General features: G+C 42.7%; 2 protein-coding genes across 15 annotated transcripts in view; both read right to left on the bottom strand.

Annotated features, from left to right (window-relative positions):
* Positions 1-449, bottom strand: part of LOC117544637 (protein NLRC3-like) — a 28331-nt gene extending 27882 nt beyond the window's left edge. For 12 of the 13 annotated variants that reach the window (XM_034213839.1, XM_034213842.1, XM_034213841.1 and 9 more), the window contains exon 1: positions 403-449. The gene's annotated coding sequence lies outside the window, so the exon portion shown is untranslated. Of the gene's footprint in view, positions 1-16; positions 328-402 lie in introns of those variants that run through there. The other variant, XM_034213840.1, reaches the window with a different exon arrangement.
* A 3944-nt stretch (positions 450-4393) lies between these two features.
* nemp1 (nuclear envelope integral membrane protein 1) lies at positions 4394-22524 on the bottom strand. 2 transcript variants are annotated; one of them, XM_034213862.1, is made up of 10 exons: positions 22385-22524; positions 19947-20077; positions 17411-17627; positions 17221-17293; positions 15728-15821; positions 12621-12735; positions 10758-10983; positions 7327-7503; positions 6482-6526; positions 4394-5655 (listed from the first exon to the last, which is right to left on the bottom strand). In XM_034213862.1, exons 1-9 carry the CDS (start codon positions 22515-22517, stop codon positions 6523-6525), a joined length of 1170 nt encoding a protein of 389 aa, XP_034069753.1. In that variant the 5' UTR covers positions 22518-22524; the 3' UTR covers positions 4394-5655; positions 6482-6522. The 2 variants fall into 2 exon arrangements, with proteins under 2 accessions (XP_034069753.1, XP_034069752.1); XM_034213861.1 differs by lacking the exon at positions 6482-6526.
* Between the last annotated feature and the right edge of the window lie 3559 nt (positions 22525-26083).

Here is a 26083-nt window from a genome sequence, read left to right as displayed (position 1 = left end):
GATCTGTAACAAAGACCTTAATAAATGCAACGGCCTCCCAAAGAAGAGCTCGCCTCTCAGCCTTATTGAAAAGTGGGTTATTGAACCCGAAGTGTGTTGCTTCGGCCCTGGAAGACTGCAGAGAGTCACCCCTGCGTCCTCCACTACGGTCTGGGAGCCGACAGGAAAGTTTAACACTTGGTTCAAACATCAAATCAGTCAGACTTCCGACAGGCCGCTCTCCATTTTGACTGCGCTGGGCTGTCGCATGTTATGTTGCTTTGATGAGTCAGAAAACAGGAAATAAAACCAGTTCACACCACTTGTAGAAATCTCTTTGGACTCTAGGACGCTGATGTTCTGACATCCAGTAAAACAGAGTAAATAATGTGTTAGAAAGCAGACCCTGGTGTTAACACTCACCCTGTTCTCCTCCTGCTCCGACGAGCTGTAAAATGGCGTCTGGCACTCTGACAAGTCTGACTTTATACTTTCACTTTCAACTCCCCTTCCTGTCTGCAGCTCCTCTTGATTCATAACCATCCTTATCAGCTGAACCAGTTCACAGTCATACAGGGACTATGTTCAGTGAGATAGAAATAGAGCTAAAAACAAGCTCAACAAAGTTATTGAAATAAACATATTAATACCACAGTGTGGAAATCACCCAGTAAACATCCTGCATTCAAATCCTCACTTAAAGGTCCCCTATTATACTGTTTTTCATCAATATATTATAGGTCCAGATATACACAGAACATGTCTCTGGAGTGTTTGGGTGTGTATGGGAGATTGACTGATTGATTGATTGAAAAGTTTATTAACTGCTTGTATATTGGGTACAGTACAGTACAGCTCAAAACATACAATTGTTAAGGGGATGCAGACCAGAGAAAGATTTCCGTCTTGTTTACATCAGGGTCCCCCATTTCCAATTCGTCATGTAAGACATATAAGACATATTTGACATACAGATGGCTTATTTACAATTTACATTTTAGATTTCGTTCTAATACATCCTAACCGGACATTTAAGACATACCAAGTCTACAGATATACAGTTAGTAACAGAGTCTAAAATGCGAGTATATACATAGATGGGGGGGGAAGCTGTCCATTGAACGACAGGTTGAGATCTGTACCATTACCGGGGCCAGTTTTGCAATGCTCTCCCCCGAAGGTGCTCTTTAAGAGAGGTTTTGAAGGTAAGTATAGTTTTACTTTCCTTTACAGTTGTGGGAAGAGCGTTCCACCTTGATGTGACATAATTGCGAAACGTGTATTCCCCCTTTTTTGTGCCAAATCTGGGTTTCACATGATTTGTGGAGCTCCCTCTGGTGTTATGATCATGGTATTCCTTGACCTTTGGGAAGAATTTTGACATGAGAGTTAAGGCTTGGAGTGACATCAGCGGGCGGAGCGGCAGAGGGAGTCCCAGTGCCGTCCCTGGCCAACTTGAGGCCCCATGCAAAGTTATATGATGAGGCCCTCTGTTTCGCGAGCGTCGACAGGGGGGGGAGAAAACGTGCCGCGCCACACTACTTCAACACACTCAACTTCAACACTAATTGCGCTGCACAGGCGCATAGGTACAAGATGAGGCCCCCTCCGCCAGGTGAGGCCCCAAACCGTCTGCGTGATTGGCCTGTAGGGAGGGACGACCCTGAGTCCGCTGTTAGAGCCATGAAGACGGATTAAAAGAACGAGCAAACCAGCCTCTCGTGTTCTTGTTTATTTTCTTATTATCAGATATCTCTGCACCCCATCCTCCTGTCAGCTGCCCCGCGCTCAGGCTGGATCAACGTGATGACGTTTCAGTGGCGGAATGTCACTCAGTATTTTTACTCAAATACCTGAGTACATTATGAGGTAAGTGTACTTTTGTTTGTTGGTATTTATACTCCACTAAATCCATTTCCAATACAACAATAAACTAAAGTAATACAATCTAAAAGTCTATTTGATATTTCTGATTCAGTTTTCTGCTTTGGTGTAATGTTGTGGATTGTATCTATAGTTTGTTGACTCCTTGTATCAGTGAAAGTGCATCGATGTGGTTTCCTTTCGTATCGCGCCTGACGTCATCACGTAACGTCTTTTCCCGATTCTTCCACCTGCAGCTGATCCGCCATGTTTGCTTGTTCAGGTGTTTTTCACAACAGCTAAGTGAAATGATTATAGGTTATATTTGGCATATACAGAATAATGAACAATATCAGGGATAAAATGGTCCAGCTGGATTGTTTAAATGTTGTTGGTCTTAAGCATTAAGTAATGAAAGCTTTAGCGCAAGTTCAATAAGGAAGACCTAACACGAGTCACTTACACGTCACTCTATGGCTCCCTTCCCCCCTCATTAAATACGAGGGCGTCACCCCTCAGCAGCCAATCGCTGCACATGCTAAATTCCTTAAATGCCTGCTCTTCCTCCCTGTCAGTTGTCATTGCAGATGATCACACGCAACCCGCCTCCACCCCTCTCGCCTCCCGTCTCCTTCAGGACAAAGCTCAACCTTCCTCCTTCAGACCGGTCTCACCTACTCATCACCACCACCAGTGTCTAGACCCCGGGGATTTCATCGGAGCGGTTCTTTCCCTCCTGAATGATTATCCTGCAAACCGGGGCCTAATCGCCAAACACCATTACATTCTCCTGTTGTATTATCGTGGCAATCATTTCATTCATATGACGTGTAAACAATAAATATGTAATTCTTACATCACGTCTCTCCGGTTTGAAATATCTTCATGATGTTTGATTGATATTGGGAATACTGTTTTGCAGTGGCGGCCGGCCCACAGGGGCGTTAGGGGCGCCCCCCCCCTCTTCCCACGTGTTTGATTGTCATTAAAAAATAAAATTTAAAATTTAAAATATATTTAAATAAGAAAATGTTGTTTAAAATTGTGTTACGATGTCTAAAGTTACTGATAAGTCACATGTTTCCTGCCTGGCCGCATTACCCTCTCTCGTCTGGGCGCTAAGAAAGGAGCCCTCAGCCAGAGCAGCAGCAGCCAACACATTGCTGACTGTTGCTATTTGTAAACTATGCCGCCGAAACATAATTTCAGCCAATCAGCGTCGTCAGATCTGATGGTCATAGGGTGCCAATGTCAGCGCCCGATGCAGTCTGATAGGATAAAACGGTCCAGCTGGATTGTTTAAATGTTGTTGTGTAAGTCTTAAGCATTAAGTAATATCTTCATGATGTTTGATTGATATTGGGAATACTGTTTTGGCTTTATATTCAAACCACTGGTGTTTAACTGCCCAGTGATAATGTAGCTGTTAGCATTGCTATTGTGCCCTGCTGCTCTTCCAGTTAGCATGTTGCTATCAAGTCTAGTTTGTTTTATTATGAATTAAGTATTAAAATAAGCTCCACGTGTAATATTCATTTCCGCCACAAGAGGGGGCACAGTGCAAGGGGAAATGCCACGGGGTGAGATTCAAGGCTTCTATTGTAATTTGAACATAGCTACAGTGTAGATATATCAATGAGAATCTGAGGTCTCAGGCTCCTCCAACAGAGCAACACAATAACACAGATACAATAGTTAGAATAGTGCGAGGAGAGAGGGTCCGCAGAATCAGAACATCCCCAAACCCATTGAATATATTTTATTTGTATTTCTTTAAAAAAAAAACATTTAAAAAGCTATACCTAAGAGGACAACATTATTATGAATAAACAATAAAGTATTTTTTATGTGTAAAATTGGAACCAACATCGACGCATTTTTTACATTTATAATTTATTTTTCAAAGTGTGTAACTCGCCAATGATTAGCAAGAATACTTTGAATTTGAGCATTTTGTTGAAACTAAAGTCTCAATCTGGTGGAAAACAGCCAAAAATAGGGGAATTTTCATTCAGGCTCGAAGGAGAATAGAGAATATAATTTCAAAGCAGGTTTCACTGGATCCAAAGATCTGTTATATGAATATAGAGAGTCCTCAGCTCGCGCCAAAACCTGGATGGCATTGTTTTGGGAAAAGTCACTCATCACTCATTGGCTGCGCCGGATGCTGTCAGGCCTCCCATTGGACGAGATATCCTATATATTAAGAGCTAGACAGCCTGTGTTTGAGACCCTATGGAGACCCTTCATTGATCATGGGAAGGATCTGAATTGATCTGATGGACAAGACGATGAATAGGTGCAGTTCCTGAGACGTTGTAACTGTGTATTTTCTTTCTATGCATAATGTTTCCATCTGATTGCCTCGTGTTACACGGATACAGACGGAGCAGAGAGTAAATCCCTTTCCACCACTTCAGAAATCTCCTCTGCAGCCGCTTAAATAACAGCTTCATGGCTTCAAGTGAGACATGCGTGATTACCCAAAGCCTCGTGGACTTCCCTTATCTTTCATTACCTCACAATGAAGCTAATGGAAACACGTCAGAGCTCAATTCATAGTTTTTTATTCAAAATACTTTGGGGACACTTCCTGTGTTCATGTCCATTAAATTGAAAACAGTGAAACACACACAAAGGTCAGACACACTGAACGTAAAAACCTCTCCTGAGCTAAAGACAACACAAACAGCGTCAAGCATTTATTCAAGAAACAGAGATTATTTCATCTCAACGTTTGGAGAAATCGTGGAAATAAATACTGTTTGTTTTTCTGAATTAACGGGAAACTTCGGCAGGGCTGCACGAAACACCGCTGTAGTAATAATGCGTGATAAATACTTAAAGAAAGACTCTTATTATTTATACTCTGGGACTTTTAGAGTTGAAAATCGACTGTATTTAATGGTTTTAGGGTCAAATGTTCAATAAAACAAATAAAGCAGAATTGCAAAACTGATGGGGGATTATTAATCACAAGACTTCTTATTTATAAATGAACGAAGGCACATATTCAGCCTCAGTTGAAGGGTACGTTTCATGCAAAGAAGCTTTACATTCAACCCCTTGTTTTGGTAGATATTGGGAGACACTTGAGTCTCAATACAACACAGACATGCTCTGATCTGTGACCACTAGATCCTGATGATTCAGAGACTTAAAAAGATGCACCTGCAACGATCAGGGCTGAAACCCTGGCAGAAGTAACGAGGTGGGACTTCTAGGAAACCAGGAAAAGCTTCTTTTGGGATTTTTCAGTCACTCAGAAAAACAGAGCAGAATTAATTCCCATTGAGATAAAAGATAAATCTAGTTTAATCAGAAAAAACCCACTTTTTATTTCCTCAAGTGTTTGCATTCTCTGGCCCGCACACGCTGCCATCACACAGTAAAACATTAGCTTTGACCTCCAAAAGAAAGCGCTCCCGATCACAGAGTACCGTCAGATTCTCCCTAAACAAAGAGTTTGTTTACATCCTTTGAAGCTACATCACTTCGTCTTTAGTCCTCTCCACTTCCTGTCATTTCTCTGGAGACCACGATCCGTGTCCTCCTCTCTCCGGACGTTAGCTCGCGCAGAGCGGCTCTCCTCTCATCGTTTGTCCTGAAAGGCAATACTTAAATCGTCTCTTTATTCTCCACAAAGCGTCGTCTCACTCCGGGATCTTCAGAGGTTTCATGTCGTCGTCTTCCTCGTCGTCCGTGTCGAAGAACTCCTCCTCGAAGAATGACCCTCCGAAGCCGTACTCCTGCGCGTGCACCGACACCTCGTTGGACACCAGGTGAGGAGAGCCCTCCACGAAGTCTGCAAACCTGAGGAGGAAAAACACATCAGCAACGATAAGGCACGATATTATATTACATTCATATACAGTTTGCAGCCCTAGCTAAAGCAAGGCAAGTTTATTTATAGAGCCTTTCAACACAAGGCAATTCAAAGTGCTTTACAAACATGAAAGACTTTAAAGGTCCCACGTCATGGCCATTTCTACTGATCATAGTTCCATTGTTGAGGTCTACTAGAATAGATTCACATTGTTTCTCAAACAGCATCTCTGTATATTATGTGTGTTCACTCTCTGTTCTAAACGGCTTGTTGGAGCTCCTGCCCCCCCCCCTCCCTGTGAGCCCAGTGGCCGTCTGCGAGACAGCAAAACCCAGCCCGAACACACACACACCCGCAGCCTTGCTAGGAGTTTGTGTGTGTGCTCACACACCGACTCACAGCCTCAGAGGAGAAATCGGCGGAGCTGCAGCTGAGAAAAGATTGAGTGTGTGTGTGTGAGGAAGTCCGTGGATTGGTCCAATCCACGGATTTAACGTAACGGCTCCGCGGACTTAACGTAACAGCCATTTGGGTATGGGCACGTCACTGTACCCAGGAAGCAAACAATGTAACAAAGATAAATGTTCTGGGGCAGCAGACAGGTCTTTTCTGTGTTAGAGTTTTACTCGCTACAGGGTGTACTCTGTAATAAGAAACCACGGTGTAATAATAATATATTTAATTGTGATAGTGCTTTTCCTGGTGCTCAAAGACGCTTTACATCAAATCAGAATCAGAAACCGTACAAAGAAATATAAACACTGATCTCTGGAACCAGTACGAGGTGTTATGGCCGGATCAATATGAATATACCTCGAATCAAACTGTGCAGACGGCTTGAACGCGATAACCAATTACCTTTAGAAACAAAAACAACCTTTCTATTAATCATGCAAGTCAGGTTAATCAATAAAGCATTCATGATTTAATTATCAAGCAATTTGTAAACAGTGGATCGTTTTCATTGACATATGAACCCTTTGACCTTAATGATGATAACAAAAATAATTACAAATAAATAAAGTCATATTTTCACAAAACGTAAACTGCGACTACGTGAGAACCGTACTCGCTATCAAAAAATATCCAATTAGTCTAATAAAGTCCATAGTCTCGAGAATCCTTTAAACTTGTAGTTTTTGTTCTACGTTAAAATATGCGGAATCTGTATTGGGTCAAAGTGCGGTGTTTTTGAGCTCTGTTCAAATGGATTTCCCATTCATTCCTATCGGGCAAATGATCGCAGTTTTCTGTGATTTGCGTGAGAACGGCAAAGCGAATCTCTAATAAAAGTCATAGCAACACGATCCCGGTCACTCCGCACGTTTTGATGTATTATTTGTGTGTTTCGTGTCAACGCTACCGGGTGAGTAGCATTACAACATTTGTGGCGGAAGAGGGAGAATAAAATGAGATAAGTATGTTGAATACTAGACTGTGTGTGGCTCCGCCAGTCACACAGAATAAATAAAAGTATCACATCACCGCAGTAAAAACTGGATTATCCCTTGTGGGTAAAAAAAGTATATGGTCTTTCTTGTTTTCTTAATAACTACAAGAGGACCCGGGTTTTAAGCATGACGCTCTGTTGATTTAACAGGATTAGCAGAGGCGCTTTTAAATAATCTGCACTGAGAAAAAGAGGGAACTACGGGCACCTTTTGGGGGACTGCAGGCGGGCCACGGTCCTCCAGGATCTGAACTCGGGGCTGCTGCAGTTCTTCCTCAGATCCTCCAGAGCTTTACGAGTCTCTTCCTCCGCCTCCCGCTGGAACTCCTCCTCCGTCAGCAGGCGGCGAGGCTCCGTCTTCCAGCGAACTGCAGCTCTGAGCCGCCTGCAGGAAAGAAATTACATTTTATTTATATAACCCAATATCACAAATAACACTTGCTCAGGGGCTTCACAACGCAGAACCACTCACCAAAATAACAGAATTAAAAAGGGGAACATGTCCATTAATAATAATAATAATAAAACAAGTGAACAAAGCAAATTGAATCGTGGATGTAGAGCTCAAACGGCAGAAATAAGCAGACATCATGCATGACTTAAAATAACAAATACGTTTGAAATAAAGAAGATTAGAAATAACCAGCAACCTCTCCACTACGGGAAGGTGAGGTGCTGGTTCTTCGTGTGCCCTGATGAACCTGGGGGCTGTGTTGTCTGGAACCTTGTGTTCCTGGTAGGGTCTCCCATGGCAAATTGGTCTCAGGCAAGGGGCCTGACTAAGATTGGATCAAAGACCTCATGAAAGAAGACACAAGAAGTGAGGATACCCGGCCCGGAGGAAGCCGTCCCGCGGGCCCACCACCTATGGGAAACAGCGATGGAGTCGGGTGAACTGCCAGAAGGGTGGCAGTGAAAGCAGAGGGTCTCGACGGACCAGACCCGGGCGACAGAAGCTGGCTTTGGGGACGTGGAACGTCACCTTTCTGGGGGGGAAGGAACGGCCCCCCTGATCGGAACCGGAGTGGTGGTTTGTTACTGGACTTCTGTGCTAGTCATGGATTGGCCATAACAAACACCATGTTCGAACATAAGGATGCTCATAAGTGTACGTGGTACCAGAGCACCTTAGGCAGAAGGTCCATGATCGATTTCGTTATCATATCATCGGACCTGAGGTCATATGTTTTGGACACTCGGGTAAAGAGAGGGGCGGAGTTGTCAACTGATCACCATCTGGTGGTGAGTTGGGTCGAGTGGCGGGGGAAGCCTCTTGACAGACCCGGTAAGCTCAAACGTGTAGTACGGGTGAACTGGGAACGTCTGGAGGAGGCCCAAGTTCAGGAGGCTTTCAACTCACACCTCCGGCTGAGCTTTTCGGGCATCCCTGTGGAAGATGGGGACATTGAACCAGAGTGGTCGGTGTTCAAAGCCTCTATTACCGAAGCCGCGGCGGGGAGCTGTGGTCTCAAGGTCTTAGGTGCCTCAAGGGGCGGTAACCCTGGAACCTCCTGGTGGACACCGGTGGTCAAGGAAGCCGTCCGACTGAAGAAGGAGGCCTTCAGGGATATGTTATCCCGGGAGACTCCCGAGGCAGTTGCAAGGTACCGACAGGCCGAGGCAAAGCAGCGGGTGTGGGAGAAGTTCGGAGAAGACATGGAAAAGGACTTTCGGGCGGCACCAAAGTTGTTGTGGAAAACTGTCCGACACCTCAGGAGGGGGAAGCAGAGAACCATCCAAGCTGTGTACAGTAAGGATGGGACGTTGTTGACCTCAACTGATGGAGTGTTAGGGTGTTGGAAGGAACACTTTGAGGAACTCCTGAACCCGACAACTCCGCCCTCTATGGTAGAGGCAGAGCTGGAGTATGACGGGGGATCAACACCAATCTCCCGGGGGGAGGTCACTGAGGTCGTCAAACAACTCCACAGTGCCAAAGCCCCGGGGGTGGATGAGATCCGCCCAGAAATGCTGAAGGCTCTGGGTGTTGAGAGACTGTCATGGTTGACACGTCTCATCAACGTTGTGTGGAAGTCTGAAACAGTACCGAAGGAGTGGCAGACCGGGGTGGTGGTTCCCCTTTTCAAAAAGGGGGATCAGAGGGTGTGTGCCAATTATAGAGGCATCACACTACTCAGCCTCCCCGGGAAAGTTTACTCTAAGGTACTCGAAAGGAGGGTCAGGCCGATTGTCGAACCTCAGATTGAGGAGGAACAATGCGGATTCCGTCCTGGTCGTGGAACGACGGATCAGCTTTTTACTCTCGCAAGGATCCTGGAGGGGGCCTGGGAGTACGCTTATCCGGTCTACATGTGTTTTGTAGATTTGGAGAAGGCGTATGACCGAGTTCCCAGGGAGTTATTGTGGGAGGTGCTGCGGGAGTATGGGGTGAGGGGGTCTCTACTCAGGGCCATCCAATCTCTGTACTCCCAAAGCGAGAGCTGTGTCCGGGTCCTCGGCAGGAAGTCGGACTCATTTCCGGTGAGGGTTGGCCTCCGCCAGGGCTGCGCTTTGTCACTAATCCTGTTTGTAAAATTCATGGAAGGATTTCGAGGCGTAGTCGTGGGGGAGGGGGTCTGCAGTTCGCACCGTAGTGACGAAAAGGGAGCTGAGCCAGAAGGCAAAGCTCTCTGTCTACCGGGCCATTTTCGTTCCTACCCTCACCTATGGTCATGAAGGATGGGTCATGACCGAAAGAACGAGATCGCGGATACAAGCGGCCGACTGGGAGTTGAAACGCTCCTCCTTCACGTCGAAAGGAGCCAGTTGAGGTGGTTCGGGCACCTAGTAAGGATGCCACCTGGGCACTTCCCTAGGGAGGTGTTCCAGGCACGTCCAGCTGGGAAGAGACCAAGGGGTAGACCAAGGACCAGGTGGAGGGATTATATCTCTTCGCTGGCCTGGGAGCGCTTTGGGATCCCCCAGTCAGAGCTGGTTGATGTGGCCAGGGAGAGGAAAGTTTGGGGCTCTCTGCTGGAACTGATACCTCCGTGACCCGACCACGGATAAGCGGGAGAAGATGGATGGATGGATGGAAATAAAACAATCCTCCGTATAATTGGATAAATGACAAACCAATTTACAGCGAGAAGATATTTGAGTTAATAAGTGGAAGAAATGGATGATTTATGAAGGAGGAAAAGTGATGTAAGATTTTATTTTTTCTACTTGAATTAATATGTAAAATACTACTTGATGAATAAAAACTCAATACATATTAGACAGTTTTATTTTTAATACATTTTGCTCTGGGTAATAAAAAGGAGGACCACCATTGAAGCTCTTTCAGATTGAAATGCCCCCCCCCCCCCCCCCCCCCCCCCCCCCCCCTGCTCAAAAGACTAAACTACTGTGAGGAAATGTTGAAAATGGTTAATCTATTTGGAGAATTGTAAACTGTGCTCTGCTCTGTTTGTGGATGAGCTTTTATTGTATTTGTTGAATTTGTTAATTTGCAAATGTAATTATATTCTTGGTCTGTACTTTGTACTGGTTTCTAGTAACTGCACACTTTTTATTTTTATTTAAGCATTATTTTGTAATCTGCCATATGTCTAATGTTGGGGAATGTTCTGTTGTTTTTGTGTAATGTGATAAATGTAAAATATCTATAAATAAAAAGTCCCCCCCCCCCCTCACCTGCAGGCGGTCACAGAGAGTCTGAGCGGGTGCTCCAGGTGTTTGGAGATCAGCGCGGCCACGATGACGGCGAAGGCCACCTGCTGGATCTGGATCCCCAGGTAGACCAGCAGCAGGCCGAACAGCTGCAGCGTCCACGACAGGATGTTAATGCTCTTCTCGTCCACCAGGGGGCCGTACCGGTAACACACGGCGAAGGTGACGAAGCCCACCACCGTCACGTAGCCTGAGGAAACACGGGAACATGTATAGTTACTTACAGGGTTTTATTATGCTTTTTAATAACAACTTTAGGGCACACATGATCAGAAGTTTTTAGGTTTGAAGGACCTGTAGTAATAGAGTGGTGCAGTGACGAGCCCGAAAACCAGGAGCATTTCTCCACTTCCTGTTCCCTTGTCTCAGAGCCAATGGGATCTCTCCGTAGGGTTTTGGAAAGTATCTGAACTAAGGTCTGTGGTTGAGACACATTGAAGAGACGGATCACGTTTTGTTCTAGGACATTAAATCATCAGCAGTGACCCCACTGTGATTTCTGAAGAGTGGACGTGTCTGAGAAACGATGGTTGTTACCAAGTGGCTGAATAGGACTACAGAAGTCGTGGAGGCCGTTGTTTGTCATTACGCCGAACACGTAAACACTCCTAAGTTAGTTTCTGTTCTGCTTGAAAGCAAGTCCCTGCCTCCTGCAGACTGTTCAAACAAACGCTTCAACTCGTTCCATCTAGAATCTGTGTGTTTGAATATGGATCTGAAGTTGGCGTGACGTTGAAGTCGTGCTGCTGGACTCGCCTGTAGTTCCTTTATAGCATAACGTTAGCATGTTGCTTCTGGAGATTAGATATATCTGATTTGATCACCTGATCACCTGATTTGAAATGTATAAAAGTAGGGTAGACATGTGGAGATTATCCGGCTGAACAAAACGTGCATTTATCTAACAGGTTCGTTTTCCACAGACCTTATTTTGAGCTATTTTCCAAAATCCTATGGAGAAATCCCGTTGCTTTTTTGTCGAGGGAACCAGCAGCTTCCTTCAGGGTAAACACGTCCTCCCTGCACCTCTCTATAAACTGACCACTAAATAACTTGGGATAATATGGGACTATGAGTGAATGAGGCATATTCAAATAATCCTGTACTGCCATCTAGTGTCTGATAAGAGAAAGTGTTGCAGCAGCATAAAACAAAACGAGGCATTGCCCATAATAACTAAAGACTAGAAATACACAATTCTAAAATATAAACATCTCAAAATAGAAATAAACCAGCACTAGAGAGTTAAAAGGAAAATGTACAGAAGATACAAAGAAATCTATAAAAGTCTCACAAAGGGCCAATTTTCTCTGAACTCAATATGAGCAGGATATTATTTACATAAAGTGTGCAAGGAATGGAATATTCAATGAAATGTAAATATAAAAAGTACAGTGTGAATGTTATAAATCCAGTTAACCAAGGAGACGCTATGGAGAGGTGAGTTCTCTTCCAACATGGTGTTAGCAGTGAATACATGATGCCTGTAAACATTGTGTTACCAAGTTCTTTAACCAATATGAATAAGATATTATAAATACATGACAGATAATAAAACCTGTTTTTGGTGAACATGATTTCACTAAATAGTTGTGATGAGTCCCTGTATCTACAGCCATTTGAGAAGAGATGAGTTTCTAGATAACTGGATCCATTCCCCAGCTGTGATAACTGTGCCCTTTATTTACCAAATCCAATCTGTAAATGAATACGCTCTGATGAAGGCTGCGTGCCAACACACCTGAGCGTCTTTCTGTTGCGATGTGAGGCAAATAAAAAGTGTTTTATTGTCTATAAAATGTGTGTGTTATGAAGGCTCTTCTTCACCTAACGCCACGTTCCAGTGTTCCCGCAGAATGGTCTGGAGGTTCCTTCCCACCAGCTGGATGGCGTACAGAGAGAACGACCAGCCGCCGACAATCAGGACATAAAACGGGCTTTTCTGCAGAGAAGAGACGAAGAAAGGTGTGAGGAAGTAGAGGAGTACAAATACTTCCTTACTGTACTTAAGTACATGTTTCTGGCATCAGTACCTTTACACTACTTATTTTTCTGACGACTTTTTACTTTTACTTCTTACATTTACAGGCATTTTGCATTTCTCTCAGTAGAGAACGATCTTTCTGAGAGTCTGTCGGCTCGGACATAAACTCCGTAATAAATGTCTACTTTTCATAAGAGGTGTAAAACCTGAGAGCATTTTAAATCTCATATGAAGGAAATGCTTGTAGAATCTGTAGTTGTGTTGTTGGTTTAATGTGTGAACGAGGCGATACAGAGAAGCAGTCGTTATCAGGCTGTAGTTTGTTATAAACTGTTGGAGTGGTGAGCAGGCCTTTTGTTTCTGGATGTCTGGGGAGTCAGGTGGTCCGTGAGTGTTTATGTCTTTATTAGGATCCCCATTAGCACTAGCATGAGCATTGGCTATTCTTCCTGGGGTCCTCACACACTCAAAACATACATAAACATACATACAACAAAACAGCTCATAATTTCATGCAATTTACAGCGCTGTATGAAGTGAAAACTAAAATGGTCATCCAATTATCGCCATCCTAAGGCCAAACAAAAGTAAATACAAATAAGTGTACATAATAATATATGCATACATAGCCACAGGCACAGTTCAAATGTACTTTATAATACTTACATATTTTTTTAGCAACCTTTTGAAATGTACTTGAGAATGTTCCTGAATGATGTGAACCGGTAGAGTTCCAGCTGATCACGACTCTGACTGTTTCTCTGTCCCATATTTGGGTAATACAAACCTTCCTTCTATTGTATGTCGTGTTTGATAATTATGTTGTGCATATTGCGCTATAAACCTTTGTGATAATATATCTGGTGAGTGAGTCACTGTAATATTTCTGACTAAATGTAATAAAATATAAGTTGACCTCTGTCTGACAGTTAACCATTTCAGTGTCTCCAGCATCTCAGTGGCTCTGGTTCTGGAGGAGCTCTGCAGTGCACATCGTGCTGCCTTATTTTGTGCTACTTGTAGTTTGTTTAAATCTTTTTCAGCAGCACTTATAACCAAACAATAATCAAGTTGCGACAGAACCAAAGCATCCAAAACTTGTCTACTGACATCATAGGCAAATATTTTACAATTCTTTTTACAAGTGACAGACCCCTTCCCATTTTACATACAACATTATCAATGTGTTTAGACCAAGATCATTTATGATCCAGGGTTATACCGAGCAATGTTGTCTCCTTGACCTGTTCAATTTCAATATGGTTTAAATGTAGTTGCAATTTTGGTTCACCTTTTAACTGATGATTTGATCCTATTAATAACGATTTTGTTTTTCCCGCATTAAGTACTAACCTATTATTTATGACCCACTCTGATATCAGTAGTAGATCTTTATTCATAACATTGGTCAACTCTCTTGTAGTTGATGCTGCATAATATATTGTTGAGTCATCTGCATACATTACAATTTTAGCTTTTTCTAACACTTGTCATTTGTAAAAATAGAAAATAAAAGTGGTCCCAAACAACTACCCTGAGGTACTCCACAAGTGACTGTTTTCATATTTGAGAGACTTCCATTAAAAAAAACAGTTTGACTTCGATTTGTCGGGTAACTTTCTAACCACCTCAGCATTTCAAAATGAAAACCATATTGTTCCAGCTTGTGTAACAACAAAGAATGGTCAATGACATCAAAAGCAGAACTAAAATCGAGTAGTACTGCACCCACTAACTTCCTATTATCTAGTTCGCCCTTCCAGTCATCTGTCCTTTGTGTTAAAGCAGTGCATGTGGAATGGCCAGGTCTGTAAGCATGTTGATACACAGTATTACGTTTGTTACCTTCAAAGTATTTTTGTATTTGATTGAAAATTATTCTCTCCATTATCTTTGCTAATGCTGGTGTCACGGCGGCTGCTGCGGCTGCTGTCTGCTCATTAACCTGCCTGTGAGTGTTTTCAGCTGTGGGTGATTATGTAGATGAGCTGTGTGGTTGCCCCAACGTCATTGGCTGTCATCTCCTGGTCCACTTCCGAGGACACTGATTGGAGCACGCCCAAATGCGCAATCCCTGTGCCAGCCCAGCGCACACCTGCTGGAGAGGACTACAAAGCCTGGGAACTATCACCACTCTGGAGGCTCTGCTGCGATCAGACGCCTCATACCTTTTTGCTCTCGTGTCATGGACACTACAGACTGTGCTAAGTAACGAGTGTCAATATATGTGTTCAGTGTCGAGTGACAACTTAGTTAGAGTGTAGAGTAGTTTAGTTAGTGTTTAGAGTAGCTTAGGATTTTGTGACTGTTGCCTTTTAGTTTAGCTGTGTGTTTTGTATATATCTCCTTTAATTAGTTGTACCACTGTTAAAGTGAGTATTTATTTATTGTGTATGTACACAGGCTCCTTTTTAAGAGTCCTCCCTTTTGGCCCTTTTGTTTGTGTCAGGCTGCCTGCCGGCCATTTTGTTACGCTTTGCTTTATAATAAAGCCACTTATAATTATACCAATTCTACTCTGGTCATGTCGTTTCCCTTTTGTTCGCCCTAGCCAATTGGGAACGTAACAGCTGGTAATAAACTTATTGGATGGCTATTTGTAAAAATGGTCCAGCAAGTGGAATAATTTTTGCTATTTTCCATGCCTGTGGGCAAATACATTTATCAATACTCAAATTTATAATATGACAGATAGGCTCTGCAACAAAATTAGCAACATATCTAAGAAATGTACCAACTAAATTATCCACTCCTGGTGGTTTATCATTACATTTACCTGGTAGACATTCCACATAATGAATAATAAAAGTGTTTGTTTATTGGTTAAGTGTCCTTGGTATGAAAAGTCCCTCCCCATGACTGACCTCACCTTCTCCCTAAAGGAGATGCCAGCCACCCTCTGGAGGAAAACCCAATATCTGTTTTACATGGCAGTAAAATGAGTCCTTACCTTGGGCAGGAAGCGAGCCAGAATGAAGAAGACGATGATGAGAGAGGCGATCATGCCGGTGCTCATACCAGCAGAGTAGAAGAACACTTGACTCCTTTATTGAGGGGAGAAAGACGAGAGATTCAATATTTTATTATCCTTTTTAATTTAAATGCATCTTAGTGTGCGTTCACACCAGCCGTTTATAGTCCGGTTGAAACGAACCCTGGTGCGGTTCGTTTGGGTCGGTGTGAACACAGACCTCTGAAGTGAACTAGACAACCGGACTCTGGTCCGCTAAAATAGGTGGTCTCAGAACGCTTGCTTGCGAACTCTGGAGCGGTTCATTGCTGATGTGAACGCAGTCCGCACCAAAACACAGGAAGCGTAGTATTTACGAGTCACAAGAACGCGGATTTCTTCAAAATCTTTAGCGAAAGACTCTTTCAAGACATCCGCGGTTGTTTAGTCAAAGAGTGAAGTGAATGAAGTGTTGAACAGTGTCGTGTAAAGTAGAAATTCTCCGTCAGCTACATAAAAGTCGAAACCTCCTCCTGACTGCAGAACGTCTCTCATTATGTTATAATGTTTTTTAACGGACGTTGTCTGATTATATAATCATATGCGCGGGCCGGGTCTGTTGATCTCCAGATTAACAGCAGCATGAGAATAACCTGCCGAAAGCACCGATGCTCCATGGCGGAGGCTCCGGTAGAAATGGCCGGGATTAGCGTTTGTACCCCCTTACGGCCCGTCCACACAGCGGCGTGCGTTGAAGCTTCCAACGCTTCTGCCCATTCACTTTGAATGGGGTGACGTCACCTTTAGCCGAACTGCATTTTGGGAAGCGACGTGGAGCGTTGCTGGCTTCAAAAGTTGAGCAATGTTCAACTTTTGACGCCTCGACGGAGGCGTCAGCCAATGAAATCCCGTTTATGCAAATCTGCCAGTACAAGCGCTAGCCAATCAAACCGCGTGTATGCTGGGAGAGACTACGCAGGTCATTTCCTCATATTCAAAAACATGGAGGTAAATTCATTGTAGCGGTAGTGAATCACCCGGTGCTGTATGATCAGTCTCTGTTCATCTACCGGGATACAAACCAGAGGAGCGAGGCATGGAGGGAGGAGGCAGAGACAGTGGGTGAAACTGGTAGGTTTTCGCCTGTTTGGGGATTTTATATCCAGTTTACTTCGTTTTAACATTGCTATTGCTTTGTATGCCGGGGCGGGAGATTCATGTGATTGGTTGTTGGTCGCAAAAAATCCCCAAGCTTCAGACACGCCCACCGCCAAGCGTCAACGCACGCCGCTGTGTGGACGGGCCGTTAATGTCTGACCAATGGTTGAACAGCATTTCCGAGCACATGACTTGTGTTTAAAGTTTATAGTCCGTTTGAGTTTCCCGTGTGAACGCAAACCGAACCTTCTGGAAGATGAAGCAATGGAACAAACTGTGGTCTGGGGAGAAGCGGACTATTAGGTGTGAATGCATCTTAGTGTAGTTAAAGTTACCTGCTGAGTGAGTCTGCAAAGAGGAACAACAACGCTCCGGCGAGGAAAACCAAAAACAGATAGATATCAAACTCTGCAACGAAAAGAAAGGATTCAATCAAAGTGTCTCAACCTCTTCCTGTAGCGGAGATGTGAAAAAGGATCACTGTAATGCATCTCTAACGAGAGTCCATGTGTGTTTCCCACTCACTCCTGAGAGCCTTGACGGTGAAGCTGGTCTCGCCGGCCGGGTCGATCTTGAAGCAGGTCTTCTTGCTGAACAGACCGATGTTGATGGTGGTCTCGTTTTGCCGCTCTCGTAACAGACTCTGCATCCAGGACCAGACGCTGAAGCGCTCGAGCTCCTGCAGCTCCTCCTCGCCCTCCGCCATCTGCACCTTGAACACGTTGGAGCTCCACACCTTCACCTGGAGGACACACGCAGGAGGTATCACGGACAGAGCTCCACTGTAAGGACTTTAGTCTGTGAGGTTGGGAACACTGATGAGACAGATAAATGTTGAAAATAGACATGTATTTCCACATGTCTATTTTCAACATTTATCTTCAGAATTGCTCTTAAAGGTCCCATGACATGGCCATTTCCACTGATCATAATTCCATCATTGAGGTCTACTAGAATATATTTATATTGTTCAATGTTCCAAACTCACATTGGTTTCTCACAGCATCTCTGTATAGTCTGTGTATTCACTCTCTGTCCTTCACGGCTTGTTGGAGCTCCTGCCCCCCCCCCTCCCTGTGAGCCCAGTGGCCGTCTGCGAGACAGCGAGACACAGCGAAACCCAGCCCGAGCACACACACACACATACACCCGCAGCCTGGCTGGGAGTTTATGTGTGTGCTCACACACTGACTCCCAGCCTCGACGCGCCGCGTTACGATAACGGCTCCGCGGATTAGTCCACCGTTACGTCACTATACCAAAGAAGTAAATGGAAAAAGAGAAATGTCCAACGAGGCGTTCTGGGGCAGCACAGACAGGTCTTCTCTGTGTTGGAGTTTTACTCGCTACAGGGTGTACTCTGAGGGTTTGAGACTCTGCAGACCGTTCACATGCAGAACAACCTTCCTAACAACAAGGGGACGGGGAATAACCAGAGAAGCATGACATGGGCCCTTTAATGTGTAATTAATGTTGTGTTATATATTTGAAGTGTGTTGTTTAAATAGTTTTTGTTAATTTTACCCTTTCAAGTGTATATTAAAATTAAATCTATTATTATCTTTTTTCTCTCATAATTATTATAATTATTTAAAGGGGACCTATCATGCAAAATGCACTTTTTGATGTCTTCTCTACATCAATGTGTCCCCGGTGTGTCGGGGAACTCTCGCAGCGTCAGAAAATAAACCCTCTCTCTTTTCCTCCGTACCCAAATCTCTAAAAACGGGGAACAACGGAGCTGATCCAGATTTGCGTCCGATATGACGTAATATCTGAAATGTGGACCCACGGGCCAATCAGAAACGTTGCTATCAGAAACAATGCCCGACTGTTTTGGACGTAATATGGTCGGTGTTTACATTAGCATCGCTAACACTCAGAGCTAACCTGTACTGGAGAGCATGTGTGTGAAGAAGCAGGAAGTAAAAAGGAACTCACCTTGTGGTATAACCGGCAAGAGAGAAAGCCTTTGAGCTCCAAACTGTTTCAGAGAGAATCCTTGATAATCCATGATATGGCGTTTCATCACGGCAGTGTTTAGTTTGGACAGGTAGCTGCCGGGTCCCGCATGAGCTCAGCCCCTCCTTTTTAAAAAAAAAGCTTTATCCCCAAATCAGCACTTTAGAAACAGGAAGTGAAATAGAGGGATATGAGGCATGTGCTATTGCCTACACATAGCATGATAGGTGACCTTTAAAATATGTTTTGTTTGTCTATTTGGAAGGCATCATTTTTGGCAGGGGTGTGATTTTTTTTAGGAGGTGTAACATCCGCTGGGCATTAAGTACAAATAAATAAATACAATATTTGCATTTGTTTCACATGAACACCACGTCGTATTTCAAGGGTTACAAATTATGAAAATAAATACATATTTGTTAATTTGATCCAGACGACTGGTTGTTAGAAATCTGGGGAAATAATATGATTATATAATAGTCTGTCTTAGTAAAATAATCTCTCTTTTCTTAAATACATATGTTGTGAATAATATGAATATATCCTTTATGGTAGTTTTTCCAAGCCGACACATCTGTCCTCTATCAGGGCGACTTCTTTCTACATGAGGGTTACATTTAAGAATAGAATGTATCTTTATTGTCATCATACAAAGTAGGGCTGCTCAATTAATCATATTTTAATCGCAATTACGATTATGGCTTGCAACGATTACGAAAACAACGTAATCGAAATAAAACGATAATTTTTTTATTATTACTTTTTTTTTCTTCTTCAAATTAAATTAGTTTTTTGTAATGCTTTTTCAGTGGAACTATGTTTAAAGTTCAGGGTAATCAACTGTGAAAAACATAGTTCAAATGTTCTTTCTCCAATAAATTGATGTTTTCAAAGTAAATGGATAATCGTTTTTAATAATCGTGATATCAATTATTGACCCAAATAATCGAGATTATGATTTTTGCCATAATCGAGCAGCCCTAACCCAAAGTACAACAACATGTATTTGGCAACTCTCACTGCAGCAAAAAATAGACACAAATAAATAAACAAGAGTTAAAATAGATCTGGATTTGACGGAGCAGCTTATGAACCCTACCTGGATCCTGGTCCATGTTTGCCTCCAGCTCGGCACCACAGAGTTCGTGTAACAGAACCGGTTGGACCCGGACACGACGGACTCTCCTCCGTCCTGGAGGTCCGTGACGCGAAGCCTGATGTTCCCTGAGACTGACAAACACAGACATGCAGGGTAAACAAAAACTGCATCACCCACTGCCCGTGTTTCAACATTATTATTATTTGATGGTTCTGTTTTTTTTATTTCATTAAGAATTCCAGTAATGTGTGTTGCATGTTTTTATTTACTTTACAGGTGAAAAATAGCCTCTTGGTTACCACATCCACAGAGCTGTTGATTAATGTGAACCGTCCCTGTTAAATAAATGAATAAATAAATAAATGAATGAATAAATAAATATAATCACACTGACTTTAAAACGTATTGATGTCTCTGTTGTCATTGGGACAACAACAGTGCTGCTTTGGGGAAGCACTTAGCAGTTATGTTTTCAAAGATGTTTGCGTTATCAGTGTTTCTGCCAGACCAGGGCTGAGAATTGAGCCGTCTCTAAAGGCCCTGACACACAGAGGCAGTCGGGCATTTGCGGCGCCCTACTCAGGTTGGTGTGTCCCGCACCGTCGTTGCTTTACGGCACATTTTCACACCTCCCACCGCCGATTCAACATGTTGAATTAACATGTTGAATCGGCCAAATAAAGTCGCCCAAAGAAATCTCTCTGATTGGTTGTTGCCTCTTTTGAATGACGAATACACACTACCGCTGCCTGCTGGTAAGGACAGTTATTGCCACTCGTCGACTGAAGTTTTTGCGGTGCGTTCGTAGCGGACGGAAAAGTCGGGACGCCTTCGGTACGCGTTCTTTGGTCTCAGGTTGGTGTGTAGCGGCCTTTATACATTTCGCTCGGCTCTCTTAAAGCGCCGGCTGTTTCGGCTCCCAAGCGGCTCTTCATGTTACCACAGTTTACCACGGAGCCTCAGTTTCGGCGCTGCGAGGCTCCGGCGCTCGCAGCTCATGCGCGCACTCCACTAGTACCGCTCATTGCGTCCAAATCGCGCAGGTTACCGTGTTGTTCTGTAGCAGGCACCGCCATGTCGGGGAAACGATCTTCAATACTCCGAAAATAATCCCACCAGACTCCTTTGCCCCTCCAACAGAGGGATGTCCTTTTTTCTTTTTGTAATATCAAGCGAAAAAAACTCTCGATCTTCTCTCGAATTATCTCTCGTCAAATTACGGCAAGACGCCCCCCTGGCGGAAGCGCTGATTATCATCACTAAAACTCTGCCCAAATGTAAATGTAAACTATAACGTTTAACCGTTAGCTTGTTCCCTCGTCTTAGGATCGCTGGGTGAAAGAGGTTTAATCAAATGTAAAGCAAAAGAGGTTGATAGGTAACTTTATCGACTGTGCTTTTATTTATTTTTCAATCATATTTATTTAGATATAATGCCAAACAACTCTGATTTGTTTGTCTTTTTATATATTATTTTAGAAAAAACACTATTATAACTTTAAAATATAGAGCAATATTTACATGAAATATAGATAAACCAAAAATAATTATAAAAAAGCAAAAGTCATTCTGTATTTGACAAATATTTTATCTGAAATGTTTTTTTTAAATCAACACCGCTTCAAACCAAACCCTGTGGTTAATGGAGTGATTAGGCCGGGACAAAGCCGTTATTGTGGGGAACTTCTCGGTGATTAACGGTCCGAGAACAGTCCTCTCAACGGAGGGGAAGTGTTGTGGGGCGAACCGCGGTTACACCTGTCGGCCACCGTACTTATCAGACACTCATTTACCATGATCAGAGGGGGAGAGGAGAAGTACTCTGACCTGGTACTACAATATAAGTAGAAGTACTCAGACCTTGTACTTGAGTAAAAGTAGAAGTACTCAGATCTTGAGTAAATGTATAAAAGTAATTATGTATTTGACGAATATTTAATCTGAAATATGATTTTTTAAAATCAATTTATTTACTTTATTTTTAATTTTGTATTACTTTATATGTCTACCCATGATGTGAGCTTTTATTAATACAAAATATATAATGTTCATATATGTTCTTGAATAAATAAAAACCAAAAGGAAACCAAAAAATAAACAATAAATCATGTTCAAATTAAGAACGTCCCACAGCAGTGTAATTAGCATTAGCTCAGAGGGCGGGGCGCCGGCTGTTAGCAAAGTTTACAGATTCCCTCAACTCTACAACAGCTTAATCAATAAAGATTATAAACTAACTTTAATACCTCCCTTACATGGAGAAATACCCAGAAACCAGTCAGCAGTGAATCCCGCTTCAAGAGAAACTTCTGTAACTTTTATGTAACGGTTATTTAGTAGCTAACATGAGCACAGCTACTTTATTCTTTAAAACACGTTTTTATCAATATAATACCACAGTAAAACCTCTGTCAATAATGCCGAACACTGCTTCTCACCTGCCCCCTGTTGTCCTGAGGTTTTGGGTGAAGAGATAAGCAGCAAACACATAGAAATCATGAATAAAGACGTGAAACCGTTTTTCATTTTCATGCATCCCGCCATGATGGAAGAACCATGTCCTCCTCTCATGTTTGGTCCCGCCTCTTCCGGCTCCGGTAGCTTCTTTGAGTTACAGGCCGTTCAGCCAATCACAAACGATGTTACTGCGCCGAGGCTTGTGGTTCGAGTAATACAAAAATAAATGTATAAATACAAATATGAATACATAAATACGGCAATAAATAACTAAATTAATTAATACATTTAAATTGATGTTGTCATACCTCCATACCTGTGTGTTGTGTGCATAAAGGTACAAATTCAATCCAAATCGCAACAAGATATTTAGTTGGGTGATCATTATTTTTAATAAAAACACTGGTGGTCCAGAGGTTTACTCATTGGTTCTTCGTGCAGGTGCTCGAGATGCAGGCGCTTTAGGTTCAACACCCAGTGGCGGGACATCTTTTGCCTTCTGCTGATGTCAATAAATATGGATAAATTGTCACCACTGAATCTAACAAAGTGATGAAAATGAAAACCTTCACAGATCAGTAGAAAGCATCGATTGATTAGTAATGGGGATTTAATGCTTTGCTCAAAGGTTACAGTCAGGGGCGTCGCCCCCCGGATGTTTTTTCTTTAGCCCCGGACAAATTCTCCCTCAATAATATAATACATTAACCTACTTTACCTATAGGACGGACGGCAGGACTGTAATTTCCCATGTTCAGTGAATGCAACACAGAGGCAAGACGACGCCACCAGACCAATCAGAGAGTTGCATGGAAATAAACGTGTTTTATTGGCTGACAGGTACGTACCTCTCCTCTGTGACAATGTTTAAACTTTAAACTGTCAGCCCCGGACGCGGAGATTCTGAAGATGGACATTAGACATTTCTTAAATAAAAAAGACGGCAATTCTCAAGTGGTGGCTCACAACAACCCCAGAGCCACCACCTGAGCCAGGTGAACAAGGTATGTACCTGTCAGTAAACTTACAAGTTATGCGAACATGTAAGCAAAGCATAAATTATAGCTACGTTGACGTTACTTTGAATCGCGCGGGTAAGCTAAACCGTTAGCAAGTAGCTATAGCTAGCCAGATATATTAAATAAACACTTTGTCATACAATATAAATGTTGTGTTTTTTAGCGTTACCTGGTGATTTCAAAGAAAGCTCTCTGGGAAATGTTGACTTACTGTCTGTGTTCGACATGAAGCTAGAAGCTACCTTACAGTAGTACACAGTTGATCCTGATTCCTGAGTGCCTGTCAGTTAAGTGTTTCATAGTTAGCTTAGCTTAGCATCAACCTAGCACTGAAATATATGGATGTTATGTGACAGTATTTCTGAGAAAAAGTCAGCTGAAATGGTGGCATAGTTGCCACTGCTTTACGTGTCGACAGCATGTTTGAACGTATTTGCAGCAGTAAATGTGGCTGTCTGGCCACTGACGTTGCCATAACAACACCTGCATTTAAATGTGCAACCTCTTTTTGTGACAGATTTTGTATGAAAATATAATTCTTCTGATTGATATTTCCTATTGACAGCTAGTTTCTATGTGAACATTATGAGATGGACAGCCAGCTAACAAGCTTTTTATACAAATATTTCAGATCAAAGCCAATCCAGTGGGGCTCCTGAAAGGGGCAAGGGACACGATGCTCCCAAATATTAAGCCTTGACCCGCATCTTAAAATAGATATGATCAAAAAATTATCTGCATTGTCGGAGGCCTTTTTTCCTCATTATCATGTCAAATTGTACAGCTTTCCTTAGTGTTGAATGCAGAAAGATGACTATATTAGAGTATTAAGTGAAAATGACTATATTAAAGTGTTAAGTGAATATATTAAGTGAATTACTCAAACTGCATTTGTATAGGAATGATTCTGTCCTATTGGCAGATAACTACTCTAACAGTGATATCTACAAGAGATGTAAATTTAACTATTTTCAATCGGTTAGTATTACATTGTGTGACAGTGTGGTGACACTCATTTTAATGAAGACAAATGTGTGTATCTTGAAATTCATTTATTTGACAGAGCTGGAAACTGATTGACTTACATACTTGTTTGTGTTTACCCACAGTCATCACAGATGAGCCAAACAGAGTAGAGGATGAAGAAAGGGGAACAGGAGAAAGGGACACACAAGAAGGAGATACAACAGACAAGAACGACAATGGAGACAACAATGAACAGGAACACCAGAACAGACAAGAGTCAATGAGTAACATGACTGATTTAGGGACTGCAGATACAGGGTCAAGGCAAGTGAGACACCACTGCTTTCCATCCAGCATGTTTGGCCAGCAAAAGAGATCATTTCAACCGCAAACAGCAAGTGATGAGGGAAGCAGCAAGTGATGAGGGATTATTATTTCCTCCTTCCATCCCTTTTTTCTGTTTAATCTGATTACTAACAACTTCTAATAAATTGACATAGTTTATGATTTAATTGGAAAATGAAGTGTTTTTAAATAATAAACCCGTTTCTGATTCTGAGATTTCTTTTTGACATATGGGTGTTGAGAGATGTATCCATATCTCTTAATGTTGCTCTCAAAGTGCACAAGATTGATGCTTTTAACTTCAGTATTTAAAAAAAGTCTTCCTGGGGGAGCATGGCCCGGCCCCCCCAGAGGAGGTGAGTTCCCCCCAAAAGAGTACTTTATCTCTGCCTATGTAACTCCGGTGTAGTGTCCCCTCGGCAACAGATCACTCAGAGCTGGTGATTACTTTCCTGCATTTCAATGGACAGCATATAAAAAGGACACGTGAGCTGCATTGCTTAAGAGATCCTCTCATGCTATCTCTTTTACAAAAGAAGTGTCCAGTCAACAACAAAACATCAGTGATCGTATAGTGGTAGTATATTTTTCACAAGCAATGTGAAACATTACACTTATACAAACTGGTGTACAAAACTCACATACCTGCATTGGTCTCCTGGAGTGTCTTTACTCTTTCTTCTCCACATCTCTTGTCCACCATCAGAGATTGCAAACATTTCAGAAACAGCTAGAGGTCGAACAACTTGTTCGCTGGGCATGTCAAAAACCTCCCTGCTTTGATCAAGACTTTAGGGAGCCTTTCAGCCCCTCTAGCAAAGGGACTGGAAAGCAAGCTTTGAAAATGCAGTACCATCTACATGCTGTCATGTTCCAGACACTGCTCTCAACCACTCAGGGCCTGCACAAATACCTGCAGAAAGAAACACTTGACTTGGTGCAGGCAGTAGATTACAAAACAGCAGTTGAGAACACACTGAAAAGTTACCAAAGTAATGAGAAAGCACATGAGGTCTATGACAAGACCAAGGCCCTGTGCAATGATCTTGATATTCCAGAAACTGTGACACAGAGGAAGAAGCGTAGAAACATGGAAGACTTTGTAGTCGAGGCATCATGTGGAGCAATGTGAAACATTAAACATAAATAAACTGGTGTACAAAACTCACATACCTGCACTTCAATGGACAGCATAAAAGGACTCGTGAGCTGGGTTCTAGTGCTCAGATTAGCTATTGATGATCACGTTGATAAATTATATAAAACAAATAGCCAATCTCACTAAAAACATGTTGCTGTGACTGTGAGCATTAAACAATTAACATTAAACTAAACAAACACAAGAGTACG

This window comes from Gymnodraco acuticeps, unplaced genomic scaffold, assembly GCF_902827175.1.
Source record: "Gymnodraco acuticeps unplaced genomic scaffold, fGymAcu1.1, whole genome shotgun sequence".
Lineage (NCBI taxonomy): Eukaryota > Metazoa > Chordata > Actinopteri > Perciformes > Bathydraconidae > Gymnodraco > Gymnodraco acuticeps.
Note: the sequence above shows the minus strand (reverse complement) of the source record. Positions and strands in the feature narration are given on the sequence as shown.